At 40.4% G+C, this 22,513-nt stretch overlaps 1 protein-coding gene and 1 long non-coding RNA gene across 4 annotated transcripts in view; one reads left to right on the forward strand and one right to left on the reverse strand.

Annotated features, from left to right (window-relative positions):
• flrt1a (fibronectin leucine rich transmembrane protein 1a) overlaps positions 1-21,767 on the forward strand; it is a 40,838-nt gene extending 19,071 nt beyond the window's left edge. For 2 of the 3 annotated variants that reach the window (XM_044222188.1, XM_044222187.1), the window contains exons 2-3: positions 4,947-5,205; positions 17,485-21,767. In XM_044222188.1, coding sequence (XP_044078123.1) covers positions 17,562-19,619 — 2,058 coding nt within the window. In that variant the 5' untranslated portion in view covers positions 4,947-5,205; positions 17,485-17,561 and the 3' untranslated portion in view covers positions 19,620-21,767. The remainder of the gene's footprint in view (positions 1-4,946; positions 5,206-17,484) is intronic. The other variant, XM_044222189.1, reaches the window with a different exon arrangement.
• On the reverse strand, positions 606-11,097 carry LOC122888146. Its single transcript, XR_006380657.1, has 2 exons — positions 10,037-11,097; positions 606-4,196 (listed from the first exon to the last, which is right to left on the reverse strand). It is a non-coding gene; the product is annotated as an uncharacterized LOC122888146 (long non-coding RNA).
• Positions 21,768-22,513: the final 746 nt, after the last annotated feature.

A 22,513-nucleotide genomic window follows, 5' to 3' on the forward strand; every position in this document is an offset into this window, starting at 1 on the left:
TAGATGTAGAAAAGTCGACATAATGGGGAAAAAAAGAGAGTCCGACAGATTGATTCTGAATGAAATTAAAGAGGACGAGGGGGAGAGGGAGATGAGTAAATTGAGCATTACATACTGCATTACAGTGTCTCTTAATTAACCGTGTAAAAGCTTTCTTATTAGGACTGATGCACTCCTCAGTTAACGAGGGAAGAGAGAATGCTCTTTCAGTTGTCACTGAGATAGGCCTCAAAGGAAAAAGTGAAACAGCAAAGCACTGAATAGGAAAGGGCGAGAACGACTTTGGGACAATGATAAAGAAAGGTCTGAGTTAACTGTTCATGTGAAATCATCTCACTTAGTATGTTTTGTCTCAATTATCTGCCATCTTTGTCATCCCAGTCCACGCTGCTCTCCACCACCTCCCTGTCAGTGAATAGACATTATGCGCAGCTGTGTTGAAAGTCTGATCACATCACTGGGTATCTGTGTGTGAGAGTAGTGTGTGTGTGTGTGTGTGTGTGTGTTAAATCATTTCAGCTTCAGGTTCTGCACCTTTGCTGTCTATCACTATTAATAAATCACAGTGAGGTATAAACTATTTAAAATACTCACACACTCATGGAATCAGTGAATCTTTCATTTATATACATGGAAACAGAAACTTACAGTCGGGATGCACTATAACAACAGAGATATGTAACAAAGCCTAAACCTCAACATGGACACCTGATATTTTGTAGGCAAAATTGATCACTTTATGATTAGTCATCAGTTTCCAAAGCATGACATACAGATTATGACTTTAATAAATAGTTAATGTTTTGGGAAATCCGCTTATTTGCTTTCTTTTTGAAAGTAAGCTGAGAAGATTGATACAAATTCCATGTCATGTGTGTTAAAGAGCAAGTTGAATTTCTTACTGAATCTATACTTAACATTTCATAGAAATGATCATTTGAAAAGTGACGTATGATTTTATAAGATATAAGGGCAGAAATTCAGAGGGAAAAGTCTGCACTTTTGAGCAGTACCCTTAAAAAGGGCTTTTTTTTCATATTGTGTCAGATGACATCACATAAAGGAGCCTGTGTCCCTGAGCTGAGTTTTACAACATAGTGACTTATTGTGTTTGTGCAGGTTGCACAAATTCCAGCCTGTCTGTACAAAGAATCAGGACATGTTTTGTCAAGCGGTGAGAGATAGCTCCAAAGCACTCCTTAAAATCACAAATTTTCCTTTTCACATATCTGTTCATATACGGGTTAAACAAACAAGATACATCATATAAATCAATCTGTTTAGAGGTGTTGGTAAATGTATATTTAACTGAGTTAGATGAGAAGATTGATACCACTCTCATATCTGTTGAGCTACAGCCAGGAGACAGTTAGCTTAGCTTAGCACACAGACTGGAAACAGGGTGAAACAGATAGCCTGGCTCTGTTTGAAGTTAAAAATACATTTGCCAATACCTCTAAAACATCTTATACTTCTTAACGTCTTATTTATATGATTATGGATAAATCAAGATACAATGTTCAGGCTAGCTTTTTCTCTCTGCTTCCAGCCTGTATGTGAAGCTAAGCTAACTGGCTGCTGGCTGTCGCTTCATATTTACCGCACAGACATGAAGAAAGCAAGCAAACATATTTCCCAAAATGTTGAACTTTTCCTTTATGTATTTTTCCCAGTATTATCCAGTTATATTGAGTTACAGAACAAAGGGGAGGACAAACAAGTAGGGAAATGCTATCAAATTTACCCAGATGCCTTTTGCATTGTATAAATTTGCTGTTTGATTCCTTTTGATTCCTCATTAGAGAAATATTAATCCAAAGCTTCCCTTATAAGTTGGGTAATGTAGTGTAAATATGTTGATGTAAGGACTGTACATCAACAGTCGCTTCAGTAATTCTTCAGTATCTTAAATGAGATCTGCATGCGGTATATTACAACTTTTTATTACAGTAATAGGAAACAAGCCCAAGTACATTTTGAAGTTTAGTTTGACAACTGTCTTGTTGCAGTTATTTTCAGGTTGCTCAGCCAGATCGGAGCCGCAGCAGTCCAGATGGGAGACAAAGAGTGTTTGCACAAGCAACTGCGTCTGAGTCAGCAGATTTTACACACAGCAAATCTGCAATAGCAGCTGTAGCAGTTGGTTGTCTAAGATCAAACTAAACGTCGGTCTGGGAATGAGCGACTGTGCGGGTGTCATTGTGATTGACGGCTGTTGTTAAGAGCAGGATTTCTGAGAGGGGAACAGCGGCTCAGTCTTGTCAAGGTCAATCGGGAGGTGTTTGGCAGGAATCCAATTGGAGATCTCAGCTAGTAAATTGGAGATATGCAACCCAACCTGTGTGTCAGAGCTGGGAATCAAAAGGACAGTTAAGTGTCATAGCAGTGATAGGAGGAATTATAGGATGTGGTGAGAGAGCCAAGTTTAATGCCGCTAAAGAAGATGGTTTAGCCCAGTTGGAGAGGAAGATGCGGACTCTTTTCATGATACAGTACCTGTAACACAATATTTTCTAAAAGCACCGACCATTGTCTGGATAGGCAGTAGCTGACTTCTCAGGCAGCAACTCTTTCAACAATATTTCTTGCTTTCAGTCAGTTTTCTCGAATTGATAGATGTATTAATGTTAGAAGCCTTGTAGTCACCACCAGTTGTTTTTCCAAAACAATAACTTCTAATTTCAACAAAAACATGCGCTTTACGAAAGTGCAATAAAATAAGTTGAACTGTGTTTTATGTCTCACCACACAATCTCTGCTTCTGCTGTCTCTTCCTACAATATACCACTTTGTTTACTTAGTGGCAATGACTTACTGTAGAGGTGCTCCTCTTACATTATGGCCATAGTGAGTTACAGTTATTCTGATGATAAAACTGTTGCTGTCCTCATATGTATTTGTTTCTAGCTGTCACAGGTGTGTAAACTAGCTCTTTTCTCTGATATATAAGTTTAACATAAGTACCATGCTAACCAGGCCCTCGTATTGTCCCTGTGTGTCACTTTGATTTGACTCAGTATGCTGCATGGACATCGGGCATGGAAGATTGTTAAATCATAACCCAACTGTATAACTGATGGTACACTGGGATGAAATCATGGGCAAGGTGCGCGGCCTGCCCAACATTTGGATATTTTGCATTTGTTTCAGTTCCAGTTTAGTGGCAAGATTACATTTTCATCCACATCTGTGTTTATCTACATCAGAGGTTTTCAAACTGTGAGACGTGCTTCCCAAGGGTGGCGTAGGAGAGTTGAAGAGGGGGCACAGAGGGAGAGACATGAGGTAAAGATACCGTGTTAGGTGAAAGGGACAGGTGCATACCGGTGTTCTAAAACCATTAGGAAGTTAGTTAGTGTAGTTTGGCCCGCTGATTTGAGCCTATCACCAACATAATCAACAGTTAAAGCAGCAACAGTAACTGTGACACACAGTCCATGTCGGCAATTAAGTTACTTCAAAACCCATAGCACGCAATTGTCGCAATCAGCGTCAAAAATTGCACTTGTTCTCTGAGTCATAACAAATCTGAACACACAGACATGATGCACATATTTTTAGATTCAGTGTGACTTACCCTTTCCGAGGATATCATTATCCCTGATGTCCATCACAAATAATTGTCCATAAATTTGCTTAGAAATCACAGTAAAAAAGACCCTCCTAATAACTTAAGAACGAGAATCATCACATTTTTAAAGTTTCTTCAGTATCAAAGTAATCCAGTGATAGTTGTCTGTAAATCCATGGGTAAGCTGCAAACAGGAATTGCTGATAACTAATTCGGCATACTTTTAAAAGTGCCAGATTGAGTTGGGGCAAGTTTGTCTGGGCGGGGGGGCACAGTGTCAGACTCTGACAACCCCTGATCTACATGAATACCTTTTGCAGATACCTTGTTGAAATTACTCAACAATTAAGTTCCTTGTTCCTGGAAAAGATTTTTATACAGCTCATTGGAGTCAGCATGTTAAAGGAGCAATACTGCTCTGTGTTTTAGATGTCTGATCAAATGAGGTTGGGTTTCATGACAAGAGGAGTAAGTTGAACTGACTCGAAGGAAGATGGCGTGCTGTCTCATGTCACAAAGCAGCTGATGTTAGCTGTGAGAAAGAGACCCGATCAGCATCGATGTGAAGGAAGAAGACGGTGAGATGAGGGTGGAGGGGCCTGCTGGCTGAGTTTCAAGGCCTCGTCTGGGAAAACAAGAGAGATGGTTGGTGGTGGTTGGTAGTTGGGAGATTTAGATGTCATTAACCATTTTCTTTTCCAAGTAAGTGACAAAATCCTCAAAGGAGAGGTGTGAGGGACCTTGGGGAGAGAGTAGGACAGTAGTTTTGTGAAGTTAGAGGCAAAACCTTAGTATAAGGTTGCTTTGGTGGAAATCTGTCACATCAACATGTTTTAGCTGAGACTGATACCATTCTTTGAACAGTTTCTTTTAACTTAGTTTGATTTAACAACCTTAATTCTATCATGGTGATGCAATCAACTTAGCGGAAAAGAGCACAGCATTAAATTTGATGGAAAATCAGGGGGAAAGTAATGGGTTTTTAAAGTTTGCTGACTTTATATTTGCCTTATAAAACCATTTAAACACAATTTAACTTTTTTTCTTTTTAGGGTGTTTTGATTAAATTGAGTCGCAGTCATTGCAAATGCACATCTGATTTACTTTGAATAAATGTAATGAAAGTCAGGTAAATGAAGAAAAAATCACTTAATCCTCTAACCAAGAGTAGATTAAGAAAAGTAATAAAAATAGAAACTGGAATAGTGTTTACAGAATGACATATAATAACAACACACATGACAGGCAGAATCATGCAGAAAGATCTGTAATGCCATTACAGTTTCATCAGAAACTGTGACATCTTGACATTTGATTGGCATTGATGGTCAGCTGTGATCCCTTATGATTTTTCTGTCACTCTCTTTCTCCACAGAGAACAGATCTGAAGCCAGTGGTGACAACTAATCGACATCAAAGCTGAACATTAAAACACAGAAGAAAGAGTTGTTCCTGAAAAAAGTGAGAACACACCCCTACGCATCACTTCCTGCATCAGCTTTCCAGAGTTTATGGTCTAGATGTTGATAAACGCCAAAAAAGATACAGTTTGCAGACTTTGAAGGAATCGTGTTAGAAAGAGTGGTGCAAATGGTGCTGCAGCACCTCCTTCCCTGGCAGCCCCACTTCAAAAAGTAAGCATATATTCAGTTATTCTTGATTTAGTCAATGCATTTGAAATATCTGAGAAGTTTATACCTTTTGCACTGTGTTACTATGTAATAGTAAAATCAAAGTATTTTCTTTTGTATTTGAATTTGCCACTGACTGATGCTCACCTGTACTGTACTATACGTCTTCTTATGCTGTTTTAACCCTATAGCCCCATGTATTACCACTACATTTGAGTCACAGTGCCAAGCATCCGTTATTTTAATTTAAATTGATTTTGTTATTTTAGTTGTTTTAGTTTAATTTTAGTTAACAGTTATATTGGTATATATTGATGTTTCTTTCCAGTATTTTATATTTTCATACAAAATAAAGTATTAATATTTTGCTAGTGTATTACAGAAGGAGCATGTGGATAGGATATAGAATTGCAACCTTGGAAACGGGTTAAAAATCTTTTTTTCTTACACTGAATGGAATACTTTTTCATCCAGATGGTTAGATGAATCTTTTGGGGATTCTGGAAATACCTTCAGACAATGTTAAGTTTTGACTTAACCCTCTGGGTTTTTCAAAGATCGCAGAGTAATTATTTTTCAGAGAAACAGAAGCTTAGCGCTGTGACTCAAATGTTTTTTACATTACATTACATTTTTTTAACTGATGCTTTTATCCATAGTGATAAGTGCATTGCACCATGTTGATACTGCCCAAAGAATCATGCAAGTACATCAACCTTATCAAATACGTTGAACTGCTTCATTTAGAAACAATAAGAGATAGAGAAAAAGTCTTTTTGTTGCTTTTTAAAAATGAATTTAAAGAGAAGAGGAGAGAGAAGAGGAGGGGACCCAGAACAGAACCCTGAGGGACCCCAGTAGTGGTAATAAAAAAAATGGGGTAATGGTAATAAATTAACCTCATCTAATGTCAATCTAGCTCAATGAACCTTTGTATTAGATCACAATTTTTTCAATAGACTGACTTCTAGAAATGCACAAAATGTAATATAATTACTGCTTAGTTGGAAGTAAGAAAACTGTCTAAAAAAATCCACTCTGGTTTACCTAGAAAAGCTGTATTTTATGAGACCTTAAACCTTTAGCAAACAGAAACCAAGCCAGAGGAGCACCTTGACTGTATTTCTTTCTCAAATGGTGTCAGTAATTAAATAAGAGATAAATGAATCCATTAAACAAACTAACACTTATCAACAGTTAAACAGTGAGCAATAAAGCTCGATTATCCCCCTCATTTTCTCCTTTTGGGCAGGAGGCCAAACAAAGCAATCAGTAAAGGTTGCTCTAAAAGCCAGCACCCATTAATGAAATATACTAACTTGCTGCTATCGGTCAATGCTTTGAGGTGGACTGTCTCTCTTGACACCACGACTGCCTCAATTTGTTTTTCAGTTCCAAAGCCAGCATGTATTGGTTCACAGGGGCAGGATTTTAGTTTTTTACTTTCTAAACATAAGCCATGATTCAGTTTCAAAGGTCAGATTACATTATCAGCAAATCAGCAAAAATACAATATGTTCTGTGTTTTGAACCCAGTCTGACCAGATTTCAGGGGTGAAAGTGAGATCATATGGAGTCATAAGAGAATGAAGAGTTTTGAACAACCGTGTGAGGTGTTTCGGGATACAAAGCAACTTTTGCTTAAGATCTGAGCACTCCTACAGCTGATATTTCATGCAGGAGAAACCCACACACAGCGAGAAGTCAAAGTCAAGTGTACACTGCACAAGATCTTTTCTGAGTCCCGGAGGCGGCCTGTATCTATTTATCCACTGTAATTTCTCATATGGTGAAAGACAAATGTATACAGCTCCAAGAGCGACAACACAAGATCATATTTACTTTTATTATTATTAATTTTTATTATTTATTATAAACAAAAGCCTGCATGCATACACTAGTGCCTTTTAAACCACAACTACAATTCCATCTCCCAAGGAAACATCTCCTCACATCTACTTAAATTAGGCTCGTGTAATGGCTCAGTAATTAATTTTCTAAGTTGCATTGCTGCTGTAATTTTCCTTTGGACCAGATTTTATTAGACAAAACTGGATTTTAAGAGGAGGGTATTTGCCAGCATTTATCATTTCAATCTGTCAAAGGAAAAGCAAGTATTTGTTTGCCTTTAGATTTCTGTTTGGACGATATAAACCTGTTTAAAATGAGATTAAGCAAATGTGGCACAAAGAGAGAGTGATATAGAGGAAAAAAGAGATAAAGTACTACAGGTTGAATCCTAAGGAATAAAACGTACAGAAAAAGAAAAAAGAACATAATTGCAGATGGAAAGATGAAAACATAAAAATTCAGTCAACGTAGATGACAAGACATTTTTGACATTTGTAAATGTAACACAAACAGTTGACAGGCCAGACAAAAGTGAAAGGAGGATTGTACAGGGAGGTGTGATGATGAAGCAAAAGAAAACTGGGTCTCACTTAGCTGCCTCATCATTCCCACAAGCCACAAACATTGAGTGGAGAAACTATGACAGGGAGAGCGAGGAGAAAATATGCTTCTTCTAACTGAAAAAGCTGCTTTTGTTAAATCAATGCAGGCTGAAATTGAGTCCTCAGAGGTCCAGGCTGTGTATATGAAGACATACACTAACGTGCTTTTATTTTGGAAAGTACAGTGTAGGATTTGATGTGTAAATTGTGGTGTGGGGGGTGTAGATGAGAGTATGAAGATCCAAGTAGATGACAAGTAGATGAATAATACAGTAGACCGGTGAGATCATGGCACCAACATGTGATGGAAACTAGCCTATGATCAGTCCAACCAAACACTGAAATAATAGAGTTATTCATTAGATTTTCTGCTTGTACTTTTTATTTTGGTAGGATGTGAATTTGGTTTTGAAATGTTGTTGTGGCTAAGGTCAAACTGAACTGTTCCCATGAATATTCACAGTGTGGAAAACTATATTAGGTTGGAAGAATATGAGCTACTGTACAGCAAAGATTAACCTGAGAAGTTAAACTGAATTTATACTTGATGCAAGGGCTTAATTGGAGTACCACTGTAGATACCTAAAACGTAGCTGTTGAGTTTTTAGTTCAACAATTATATTCCCCACAGTAACTGTTGCATTTCCCACATGACGGTGGGCTACGCACATACTTATATGACTGGAGTTATACCAGGTAACTTCAGTTTCACCTTTTCTTATTACTGAATGGAGACTACTGCTGTGCAGTCAGCATGTTTACGTTCATTAATTTATAGAAAGTGGTGATCGCGGTGATCAGAAGGTTTGCAGTGGAAATGGCTTTGCTACATGTGTGTTACTGAAAAGCAGCAGATTACTGAGCCTTTCTTCAATTTATTTAATGTTGTCTTCACTACCAATAATCTCATCAGAAACTTGCCAGTGGAGACTTGAAACAAGCAGCCAATCACAGTTCTTGCAGTCTCCACATGGTATCTCTGTAGCCCACGGTCAGACCCCTCCTGGACCCCCTTGAGTTCGCCTACCAGCCCCGGCTGGGAGTTGAGGACGCCATCATCTTCCTGCTGAACTGCATCTACACCCACCTGGACAAGCCGGCAAGCACGGTGAGGATCATGTTTTTTGACTTCTCCAGTGCTTTCAACACCATCCGGCCTGCCCTGCTGGGTGAGAAGCTGGCAGTGATGCGGGTGGATGCCACCCTCGTGTCCTGGATTGTGGACTACCTGACTGGCAGATCACAGCACGTGCGTCTGCAGCACTGTGTGTTGGACAGCGTGGTCAGCAACAACGGGGCCCCCTCGGGGGACTGTCCTCTCTCCCTTCCTCTTCACCATCTATACCACAGACTTCAGCTACCACACAGAGTCCTGCCACCTTCAGACGTTTTCTGATGACTCTGCTGTGGTGGGATGTATCAGCGGTGGTGATGAGACTGAGTACAGGGCTGCGGTGGAGAACTTTGTCTCATGGTGTGAGCAGAACCATCTGCAGCTCAATGTGACAAAGTCCAAGGAGCTGGTTGTAGACCTACGAAGGGCCAAGGTACCAGTGACGCCGGTTTCCATCCACGGGGTCAGTGTGACATTGTTGAGGACTACAAGTGCCTTGTACTACATATGGACAATAAACTGGACTGGGCTAAGAACACGCAAGCTGTTTACAGGAAGGGCCAGAGCCGTGGCTATCCTGCTATCCTGTATGCTGTTGCATGCTGGGGCAGCAGGTTGAGGGTAGCGGATGCTAACAGACTCAACAAACTGATCCGTAAGGCCAGTGACATTGTGGGGGTGGAGCTGGACTCTCTGTCGGTGGTGTCAGAGAGGAGGATGCTGGCCAAACTACATGCCATCTTGGACAGTGTCTCTCACCCACTCCATGGCGTGCTGGTCAAACAAAGGAGTACCTTCAGCGGAAGACTCATCCCCCCAAAAAGTACCACAGAGCGCCACAGGAAGTCATTCATGCCTGTGGCCATCAAACTCTTTAACTCCTCCCTCTAAGTGTTAGTCTATATGACCCTAAGTCATTAAACTGGACATTGATCATTAACATCACTGCAATACTTGAAATAATTGTGCAATATTCTGTGTTAATACTGCTGTGCAATATACTCTTTTCAGTTTAAAATTCCCTACTTATTGATATTTATTCATACTTCTATTACTGCAATATCCACCATCTCATAATAATCTTAATAAGCTACACTTAACTTGACAGTCCATGCACTATTGCTTACTACTTGTATTATTACATTGTATTATTATACCGTACATACTTATCCACTTTGTACTTTACACTTATTTTAATTTTATACTTATATCCACTTTATACTTAATTTACGTTACATTATCAGTCCATGGAGGGAAAAGAGTTTACCTTGGTGTACTGCTCCGTTTGCTGGTGGTTCTGTGGTGGATTAGCTAGGTGGAGAAGAACTGTGGTTTCGGGAAAAGTCCTTGCTGTGCAGTATTCCGATTGTAGGGGTCTGAGGAAGCTGGTTGCTCCGTTATTTGTTCTCCTTATAGTTAGCTTGCCACTAACTTCCTTAGCTGCTTGTAAAAGTTAGCTGGCAGACTTTGTGCAGTAGCCATTGGCGCTAACTAAGCTTTGATGCAGAATCCGTGACGCTGTTGAAAGATCAGAGAGTTCAGTTTGGTGTTTCTGCTCCGAGTAGATTACACGAGGTCTGGGCATGGAGCGAGGAGAAAAGAGAGAAAAAGAACAATGGTCGCTGACCCTTTTATTGACCTGGTGACATCACGGGTCACAGGTCAGAATGACCAATGGTAGCTGGAAGAGGGGGCATAAAAGGAGTTCACATCTAGGGTAGGTGTGAATACCTATGGATTGTGGGAGACTGAGTTTAGTGGTGCTCGTTTGTTTACAGAACAAAAGAGCATGCATTCTTAATATGTTCAGTTAAAGTCACATATGAACAAATTCATCTGTGGAGTCCCAGTGGTCCCAACACCGATACTGATATCTGCAATAAGCTAATATATATGCTGATATATCGTTCTAGCTTTATAACGCACAAACATACATGAAGCTTTACTTTGAAAATCTTTATATGAAAAGCCTTATAATATTAAACTTCCACTTTCCTGGAAAAATAACCATGTTAAAACAAAAAAACACATTTCTTCATTGTTCATTGTGATTACAATGCCAACACTGTGACAGCTGCCTGCCAAAAATGCAAACCAAATAATACTGTCTGGTTCCTCAAATGGAAAAAGTGCAAAGAATGTTAACCTTCATTTTAATGTTAACATGTCCATTACTTTCATCCACATGCAGAAAACAAAAACACAGCCCTGACATGAACCTAAACTAAAAAGATAAAATAAAAGGCTACTGCAACATCTGATTGCACAATGCTGAATATGAACAGCCACAAATAATTTAAGAATATAAAATACATAAAAAATCATAAAACAAAGAAAAAGATGAATGATGCACTTCTCTTGATCTTTAAAAGTTGCAGTGTAACTACGCCTCAACTAGCAGCTGCTGCTGATATTGATGTGTGTTTAATACATGACAGGGATGGTTAGCAGCAGTGAAGTGATCAGTTTACACTCATAACACATATATTTTTCACATCATTTTAGCAGTGGTGAAATGGTAGGCGTTCTCAGTTTTTCATAGCCTCTGGATCTCCAGTATGGCTGCCAGACATAACCTGACAGCCCTGTAAAGGTGTCAGGGATACAGAGAGGTTTTTCATTGATGTTATCTTTTTCTTTTTCCTCTGTTGTTTTTCTGATGTGGAGGTTAATTTTCACCCTGAAAGCACAGCGCTGTCAGGTGACTCAGCTGCCTGGGCCTCCCACAGCCCTGTATTTATATTGCAACTTGTCAGGGTTGAATTCAAATTTAACCAATTAAGCTAACCAACCTCCCTCTCTCCTTTTCTCACAAGTAAAAAAAATCCAATCAGAGTCCTAGCTGAAGCGTGACAACTACAGCCTGACTCCTTGACTTAAAGGCAGAAGATAAATTTGCCCTTTATAAGTCCCATTTAAAATGATCAAGTATGTTTTCTCAAAATGGAGAGGCTAGACTCTTCTTGAGAATAAACTGTTTCCTCGGTTTTATGTAACATCAACGTTACTGGAAAACCCAGCAACATTAAAAGCAGTGTAAATGATTTCAGAAGCCAGTGAAGCATTGATCAAAGACTGTATTATGACCACTGACGCAGACTGACACATCTGAAGTTTATTTACCAGCTAGTCTGCCAAGCTCAGGCCAAATCTCATTGTATCACCCAACAATGTGGCAGAACAGCAAATCTCCCATTAAATATCAAGACCTCTATTTTAAATCGCTTCATAGATAAAACCCAGAGACATGTAGATCAGTTGCTTTTTTAGTTAATTAGCATACAAAGGCAGGGAATACTTGCTTGAGAATATTAAAGTCATTTGATATAAAAAAGGCTTTTTTTATCTATTCCAGAGAAAAAGTAAAAAATGAAAAAACTAATTGTTTGTTGGATTACTGTAATTTTTTGAAATGGGACGATTATTAAGCATATTTTTGCAAAACTTAACGATAAAACTGTCCAGTTCAGTTAAGTAAAGATAACCCGCTATTTATCAGAACATAACCCCCCCAACCCTTTCAGCATGTAAGATTTGTTCTTACCTTTGCACACAATGCAGGAGCATATTGCTGCAAGGAGCTGTGGTCCTTTTGTTAATGCTGAAAGGATTTACCTGTAATCTGGCTGTCTGGAGGAAGAAACACTGAGCCAAAAAGACTTCAGGGGCAGCAGCAGCTGTAGTGGAGAGGATGGGGAATTGGACTGGTGGCACGACAGAACATATTATAGTGCTATAAAGATAAAACATGTTATAGTGCTGTAGAGCTATATATCAAGTCACTTCAGGACCCTGTGAGCTGCATACCCACCAGCAAACAAAACCCCCCAAGATGAAGGTACATCCCCAACTGTGAATTATGTGAAGCACTCCATAACCACTGTACTATCTCTATTACTTTGCTACAGCATATTTTCAAAGCAATATTTAGTAAAGTACACAAAATGAACTGTTAATTTGTAGGTCCAATATTTATTATTGTGTTCTTCATTTGTTTTCAATATCCCTTTCATATTTATATGGCAATTGGAGTTTCTAAAAGTGCTTGCATTGTCATAAACATACAGTTAAATATGTGTATTGAAAATATTGGCCCAGTTTTGGTTAAATGTCTTGAATCCAGATCCAATTTTACATGTGTAATGTGTAATTTATTAGACACAGAATTTAATATTTGGTTTGTTTGTACAAGAATTTAAGCTCTTTAAAAAAAAACTTAATCCATTTTAGCACAACAGAAAATACAGGTCTTTTTCAATTGAGTGTTAATATAGACTATATGACAAAAATAAGAAAATGATTTTCATCCAGAAACACAAATCTTTATATTTGTCACATGCCCTGGGTCTTTGTGTCAGCAGCTCAGATGAGAAACTGCTGAGTGCAAATCCAATCACTACTTCATGCCAGGAAATTGGTGCATAAACCAAAAAAACTGAGTTAGTATGGGGGGGTGAATCCATTACTTATTAAGCCTTTAACATGTTATTCAATCTGCCTCTATAGCATATTCACATGGCAAGAAGAGAAGATCACAAGAGAGTTAAGAAGATTGTAATGAACTGGTACATCAAATAACTCATAATTATAGTTTATTATGAGCCGCAAATGCAGGGACTCATTTGGTTGGGAAATATGCAAGGCAATGAATATAGATGGCTTTATTCACCATAAACACTTGAACATCATTTGTGATGACAGTAGTGTCTGTTTCTTTTCTTTAAGATTATTTTTGAGGGCTTTTTGCCTTTATTTGATAGGAATAGCTGAAGAGAGACAGGAAATGTGGGAGAGAGAGAGAGAGAGGATGACATGCAGCAAAGGACCCCGGGCTGGACTGATTTAGAATATGTGAAAGAAGCAAATTGTAGAGATATAAATACAAATACAAATATTAGATACAAATATTTCTGTTTTTTGTACACTGCGATATGTATTTGTGCCTTGTTTGTTTCTTTTGGGGATTAAAGTCCATTTTTTTTATCTCCATGTTTTAATAACTTGAAGATTATAGTACAATATTGCAAAGACATGGTCTCTTAGCTAGAGTATTACAATATTATATACACACAAATAAAATCCAACAACCTCTACGATTAACCAAAATGAATAGGCCATGCTTTTCTGGCCTCTTATTTTTTTCTATCTCAGATCCCTCGATTTATTTCTGTCATCACCATAACCATCATGTTTTGCGTCACCCTGTCCACATGTCCAATCTGTAAATCTAAAATACGATCCATGGACATGGCATGTAAGATAAGCTGTGGGCCACTATTATCTTTTTTCTGCCATCAGTAAAGTGGATTTCCGGATACATCAACAGCTCCTTCGGTCAACCAAAATCCGGTTTTCCAGATTTCCCAGTCCTATCCCTCTGTGGGGGTCTTAATGGGGAGATGGGGTTCAAAGGTCTTGCTCAAAGCTGCTTTCTATCACTCTCTCTCCCTCTCTGTTTTTTTTAATGTAAATCGATCCAGTCTTGGGTTCCAGTATTAGATTGGGGGTTGTTGTGTGTACTGTACTCTGCCTTAGGCGACTGGCTGTCTGGCTAACACATTACCCCACATCCCTTCTTTATTCCCCTCTACAGATAACTGAAATGCCGACTGCAACCATATAGATTGTCCCATATGGGTTAATGTTTGGAATTTGATCATGCATGGATAGACAAACACACAGTACTTCCGAAGCAGAAACATTCACAGTGACAAACACACAAACATAAAGAGCAGTCAGGTGCTCTTTATGCTTTTACATCATTCTCTAATAGAGGAAGAAAAATGAGCATTCATATGGCAAAAAATCCTGAACTGACTGTCTGCCATTTTTTGTAGCACCTGCTTAATCCAGAGAACCACAGCTCAATATGCTCTATTAATCCTCTCTGGCTCTCTGCATCACTTAAATCTCACAACACATCTATCTTGTTTTTAAAGGGCTGACCCAAATACTCCAGTGTTCAAGAGACTCACTGTTGAAGCTCCTGGGATTCAAAAGTAATCCATTCTTTAGCACTACTCAGGCTCACATGCACATGTGCACACCGAGACCATGTGAGCATTTACAGCTGAATACAGTGTATAGCCTTCTTAGTCATAAAATGAATTAATAATATGAATGCACAAAGTGTATACACAATATCAGCTTCTTTTTTTTTAAATTCAGTAATGATTTTACTCTTCAGTTTTGAAAAAACGTTAACAACGCTAGCTATCTCGCTAACGTTACAAAACACTCCTAGCCCCGGAATGTCCCAGGCGCGTTTTCAGAAATAGTTACAAAAATATACATCCATCCATCCATTTTCTACCGCTTGGTCCCATTAGGGGTCACGGGTGACTGGAGCCTATCCCAGTGACTTTGGGCCTTAGGCAGGGTACACCCTGGACAGTGGCCAACTCGTCGCAGGGCTAACACAGACACAGACAAGGACAGACAACCATTCACTCTCACATACATTCAATACGGGCAATTTAGAGTTATCAATTAACCTACACATGCATGTCTTTGGACGGTGGGAGGAAGCCGGAGAACCCGGAGAGAACCCACGGTAACACGGGGAGGACATGCAGACTCCACCCAGAGAGATTGTGTGATGATGGTCTGGTCCGGGAATCGATCCCACGAACCCACGATCTCCTTATTGGGAGGCAGGAGCTTTAGCCGCTCTGCCACCGTGCACCCCACAAAAATATACAGAAATTTCTAAATTTTTTTCCCCTTAAAACTTACTTTCCAGAATTTTTATATTTGTAGAGGCATTATTAAGAGATTGGTGTAGTTTACACGCATCGTTTTTACTGGAAGTACCTTATGGTCATGACCAACATTTTTGCCGGCCGTCATACAGACGTGGAGACATGATAACAGTATATATATGGGGATAATGGTGCACATTTTCCGACTGTCTCTCATTGTGTTGCATTCGGTTGTGCACATGAAGAGTGACAGAAATAGTTGTGTCAAGAATGAGAAGAGCTAGAGAGAGAAGTTCAAATCCTGTCTCACCTTCACACAGCTTTCCAATCACTGAGCAAAGTGGGTGTGAATGTAAGATTTATGGTTTCGGAAAGTTACAGAAATTGTCAGACACTGCCCTTCCAATTCCAATGTCATAAAAATGTGAGGGGAGGGGGTTTCTGAAGCTGTTTGCCCATCTGACAAACACTTCTGAAGAAGCATATTGGCAGCTTAAGAGTATCCAGATAGGTTTGATAGTTAGACCCTGAAGTCCAAATCATATTTAACATAATGGTGAATAAGATGGTCATAAAATTGTGCTCCCATCAACCTTCAGCGGAGAATAAGTGCATTCCTACTTTTGTAAGAAGAATTTACAGTTGAAGCCACGGCTGAACAACTGTTGGAGTGTTTGGTGTTGTCTATTGTGATTCATTACACTTGAAAATTAATGAAATGTCAACAAAGTTTGTCATAATTTTCAATATTTTGGTAATGAATAAGCATATACAGATAATGTTTGCAAATATATATTCAGCAAATTATCGCGCTGTCTAACTTACACTCCTGGGAATCCTGTAATCTGCATGAGAGCCGACTGGCTTTCGCAGATCACCTCGGATTTGTGAGAAAATCAATACTACAGCCTGACTATGTTTGCTGCTGTGTGGGCCTTAACGGTTTGACTAATGGCCCTGGTTATTGAAGACTGCGATGGGCTCAAGTTGTCACTGTGTTGCAATTTACCAGTTTCCAAATCTCTGTAGTCAATAATGTACTTACTGTTATGACATCTCTCACTTAATCAGTAACAACAACAAATCACGATGCCAATCAAGTTCTGAGTACAGCTCATGTAGACTCCCACCGCACAATTATGGTGACTACAAATAGTTAATTAATTGTCACATCATCTATATTCTGCAGCAGATTTATCTTTCCATTGCTATATTATTGTACTCAATTAATGTGATACAACTAAATTAAGAATACATGATTTGTCTAGAAGTTTTAATGAAGTTTTATAGTACCTAGTGCCATTTTGACTCCCGGATGAGAATTTAGCTCTTGAAGACAATGGCTCTGAGCTAAAATATGTTCTTCCTTCTTGACAATGAAAAGTATCTTCAGCTCTGTCTATCTAATGCAGCCATCTGCTGGCAACTCCTAATGGAGTTATGGAGCCTTTCAAGATCTCTTAAATAATTTAGAAGTGGAGAATATTCTCAAGACTTCATATTTATGCACAGGGCTTAAGTCTAAATGAAGGATTGGATTAGTCCGTTCCAGAGTTAGTTTTCCTAAGACTAAATATTCACTACACGACATACTAAAGTTTAGTCTTATAACTGTAAGTAATCTTGGATTACTGTTGCTAATTCAACATAATGATTGTTTGCTGTGCAGTTATCTTTGTGTCGTTTTGGCTTTGAATCGATGACAGAATGATGTGAGAGGCTGTGATGGAAATCCTCACAGATCCATCTATGATCTCCCTGATGATATGATTATTAATTCTGAAATAACAATGTAGTTATTGAATGCAAGATGTCTCTGTAGCTTCTGTTTAGGTATGACAACTGTAGCATGTTCCTAGATTATAATATTGCTTAGACATAAGAGAATGAAAGTTTAGCGTGAAGCTGAGTTCATGAAATTGAACTTAAATCACTTTAGTTGTCTCATCACCTGTGATCATTAACTAATTAATTTGTGCATCTGTGCTGACTGTAATTTCTCTTTCTCTCTCAGGGTGGAGGTCACAGGATTCCAGCTCACCACAACGATTTGAGGATTAACAACAGACTTGGAAAAGTGAGACAGTGCATATGTTCACCATAATGGCACCTGTAGGTGTAGCTAAACTGCAGGCTCGGCTCTTCCTGCTGTTTCTTTGCTTGACACTACGTGCCGGCATGCTTCAGTATGCTACAGCCACAATACAAGGGTACATTGGAGACAGGGACATGATATGCCCATCTGTATGCAGGTGCGATGAGGACTTTATCTACTGTAACGATCGTGGCCTGAGCTCTATCCCGTCACTGCCTCCTTCAGCATCCGTCCTCTACCTTCAGAACAACCACATCAACAACCCAGGCTTGCCCACCTCCTTGGAGCACCATCTTGCCGTCCGTGTGGTCTACCTCTATGATAATGAACTGGATGAATTCCCCATGCACCTGCCACCATCCGTCCGTGAACTGCATTTGCAGGACAACAACATACGCACCATTCCTCGTAGTGCGCTGGCTCGGATGCCCTTGCTAGAGAAGCTCCACTTGGATGACAACTCTATTTCCACTGTCAGCATTGAGGACCAAGCCTTTGCTGACAACCCACGGTTGCGCCTTCTTTTCCTTTCACGCAACCACCTGTCTAGTATTCCCTCAGGACTGCCTGCCTCTCTGGAAGAACTCCGTCTGGATGACAATAGAATCTCCACTATCCCAACCCATGCCTTCCGAGGCCTCACCTCACTTAGATGTCTTGTCCTGGATGGGAACCTTTTGGCAAACCAGCGCATTGCCGATGACACATTCTCCCGCCTTTCCAACTTGACCGAGTTGTCCCTAGTCCGTAACTCCCTCCAGACCCCACCTGTCAACCTGCCCAGTGCACATCTGCAGCGCCTGTCTCTACAGGACAATGCCCTGACTCATATGCCACGTGGTTCCTTGGATGGCATGCGCAGGCTGCAGAGGCTGGACCTGTCAGGAAACAACCTCACCACCCTGCCGAGGGGACTGTTCAAAGACCTGGACAGCCTGGGTCAGCTGCTGGTGCGAGGTAATCCTTGGCACTGTGGCTGTAACCTGCGCTGGTTGTATGACTGGCTACATGCCCGTGGTAACTCCATCACTGTCAGAGGTCTCACTTGCCATGGGCCTGACAGGGTGCGAGACATGGCCTTGACAGACCTGACTAGCGAGATGGAGGAATGTGAGGTGGTGAGGACAGCAGGGAACAGAGACAGAGTGGGTGGAGGTGGGGTCGATAGCTCTACCACTCACACCCCTCCACAGGGCTCTCTCTTTACCCTCCGCTCAAAGCGACCTGGCCTTGGGCTTCCTGACTCTGGCTTAGACTATACTCTTAGTAGCAGTGGTGTGGGGAAGAGCCTGGCCCTCAACGTGAAGCCTCTCTCTCACAACAGCGTCCGTGTTACTTGGAGTGTGGCCCAGCCCAGCTCCTCCTTCAGGCTGAGCTGGCTCCGACTGGGTACTGGGAATGCCATGGGATCAATCACAGAGACTCTGGTCCGGGGTGACCGTCGAGAGTACCTTCTTACCTCCCTGCAACCACACTCCAGCTACATCATCTGCATGGTGCCCCTCTCTGCCAGTTCAGAAAGCAAAGGGGCAATTTCTGGAGATGCTGATTCTGATGAAGCTCTGGTGTGTGCTAAAGCTGAAACATCAGACCTCAGCCCGTTGGAGGAGGAGGAGGATGAAGACTTACAGCAGATGACAGCGCTGCCCCTGGCAGGGATTATTGGTGGGGCTACTGCCATTGTATCTTTGGCTCTTATTTTTGGCGTCTTCTGTTGGTATGGACATAGGACTGGGCATTTGTGTCCCCGTGACCGCTATACTCGCAGCAGCTCCCGAAAAAACAAGACCTATGATGATTACATTGAGTCAGGCACGAAGAAGGACAATACCATCTTGGAGATTCGTGGTCCAGGGTTCCAGATGACGCCTATGGCAGCTTGCCAGCCAATGCAGCCTAAACCCCTACGAGAGGATTACATCATTCATACCATATATCCCTCCAATGGCACTGGTCTGTACAAAGGCGCCAACCATGTTTCTAATGCAGGACATGGCACCAACCGTGGCTATAGAGAAGGAGGAATCCCAGATATAGACTACTGTTACACATGATGTACTGAACCAGATCCTGTTCACAGTGTTATTGGTAAACTGTATAGATGCACAATTTCCCTTCGCATGGACACTTCTGAAGCACCCCTCTGTGCCTTCTTCTTCTGGTCTCCCATTCCAAATTACCTGCTGAACTGCACTGAAAGTACTGTATGTGATTAACTGGAACTAAAACCGTATGGGAACAGTTCACTGCAGGAAGCAACAGCCAGTGCCCCAGGTGTAAATGCACAGCTGACTGTTTCTTCACCATCTTAGTAATGGCCTGTGTATGTTTTCTTTTCTGCTCTTTCCCTGTGACTTGTAAGTAAAGAATGTATACACTGTGGAAAGGTCAACCTTAGTGTAGGTCCAGGTAGAGTTCCTCTTTCACACACAGGAGCCACAGCAGTCAATTCAAAATGGATTAAGAAACGATGAGAAACTCACATTTTTGGTACTCTTTTCCTGCTCACCGGTCATACACAGTATGTAGTCTTATCAACTCATTGTTCCAAATGCCTCAACTATATTGATGTGCCCTACCAGCTATCCAAGGAAAGGGCTTTGTAAAGCTGTGAATTGTTCTATTTCAAACGACCCAATAACCACGTGTCTTAAAGTAGGCTTGTTATTACCTTATTCAGTAGAGTGAAGATCTTATCAGGGCTGGTCAGCCTTGGTAATACCTCTCGAGATCATTCACCTAAGATCAGTATTGTAGTGTTGCATCAGATGAGATGCAACACAAGCGTGTAGATAATATACTAGGATACCGACTGGGCTGTGTTTGAAAAATGCTTTGCTATTTTTATCAGTGGTTTGTTTAGTAATCAAATCCTGCACAGCTCTCTTTATTTATTTATTTTGTTCCTCATGTGATGGTTTTTGTCTCTGCTAAAATAGCTGTTTTTAATTTTCACCCTCATGTCATTACTGATGAAACCCAGCTTTGATGAAGACAGTGGATTTGTTTCATCCAAACAACAAAATACAAGAAGAAAATATCCTGATGGCTATCTCCAAGTTCATGTTTTCTTAAATGCAGCAGAATGAATTCTTGAGTGAGACTTTTTATAATATGTCATTTGAAAATTTGACCCCACCCAAAGACTAGCATGTCAGTCCACTGAGACGATAGAGATCAACCTCAATCCCTCTTTTCCCATTTATTGCCTGTGTGTTTAACCTGTGACTCCAGTTGGTAACTATTGGTTACAAAATGTTTCCTCCACATTCTTAAAGCGATGACGGCGTTCACAGAGAATCCAGACTGGACAAAATACTAATGTGGACCCTCCTGTGTGAGGCAGACTTTTGTGAGTGAACCTTGAAATGAGGGCGAGAACTGTGAGTGAAACTGAGGAGACTCAAACCGCAACACTGTTGACCTGCACTGTGGAGCAGCGGCCAAGCTGTGGGTGGGTGGATGGACTGGTGGGGGAGTTTGGAGGTGGGGGGACTCCTCAGTGAGGTGAGTTCATTGATGTTTGTTTTAGCAATGGTAAAAGGCCTCCACTCATTCCACCTCTTTTATTACTGAGCAGCACTAAAAATGTAAATGTATTAGCACTTAGCAGAGAACAGGGATAAATGTAATGACAGGCACGGGGAGACGGAGGGTAAAGAAACATCTCCAGGCACTGAGAAAGATGCTGAATTGATGGCTCTGGCACGGTGGAGTTCACTCATGCATAAATCTGTTTGTCATACTCAGCTTCTCCCCTTGGGTTTAATATTGTCCATCAGTTGTTTACCACTGTGTTGCTTTCAAAGGGGAAACCAATTGTGCTTCCTTGACTGTTCTGTCCGCTAGAGCTTTACGCTGGTGTCAGACAATATGTCAGTGGAATGTATATTTTATCTTGCACCCAAAATCACTGGCTTAAACAAATAACATCTTACAGGCCTGGTTAAGTCTGTTTTGGGGAATGTTGATATAGTGTAATTGCTGTTTTACAGTGAGTCTATTCAAAACACATACTTCCTCATTATTTGTATAAATAAAACCATGGCCACAGCCACATGAATATTTTTTCTGGTGAAACTATAGAAAGTAATGGTGCCATAACTTTGCGTAAAAAATTATGTGAACCTGAGATATGTGTGGAATTTGCTTTATAAATTCATCTTCAGAGGGGATCAATAAAAAGTTTTATAATCTTGTTATTACTGCAACCTGTCATTTCATCTCATGCCTGAGGAGACAATATTTTTATAACTCATACAGTAGAGGTATTGGTAGGGAATCAAATTCTACCCCAAGAAGCAGGCAAAAATTATACCTACATATTGTTTTCATTTGATGAAAGCCCTGAATAGCACTGGGATAAAACAGTGCCAACTACAGCCTAAGGCCAGACACTTGGAACCAGCTGAGATTATAAGATGGAACTTGGAAGAGTCAAGAGGCTGCTGCTCTCAGTGACTTTATGTTGATATGCAGCCTGGACTTCCACAAGGCTGAACGAGCCCATCAAACTTCATCAAAACACTTCAGATGAAATCAACATCTATTGGGTTGAAATTTCAGTTCCATTGTGCATCAACTGGATAGCCTTCTGTTACCTTTGAATTTCATCCACTTATGACAAAGTAACTTCCTAATTTAGTAAAGTTGTTGCATTTGCAATACAAGTGAGTACGAGTCAGTTAATTAAAGACTGACTGATGCTGGCTTTTAAGAGTAACTCACAGTAACGCCAGCTTGAAAAGCAATGTTTCACTGCCCTCTCTGACTGAACGTTTCAAGTCTGTGTCACTTCTGACCACATTCAGCATCACTGAAGGGTGTGGTTGGGTGTGGTCAGAAGTGTGCTCTGTTGCACATGTTACCACACCTAACAACCCAACTGCAGCAAGGTGAGAAGTTAAACCACTGGTCAGAATAAAAAAGGACTTTCACAATACTAATG

Source organism: Siniperca chuatsi, linkage group LG14, assembly GCF_020085105.1.
Source record: "Siniperca chuatsi isolate FFG_IHB_CAS linkage group LG14, ASM2008510v1, whole genome shotgun sequence".
NCBI classification, from domain to species: Eukaryota; Metazoa; Chordata; class Actinopteri; order Centrarchiformes; family Sinipercidae; genus Siniperca; species Siniperca chuatsi.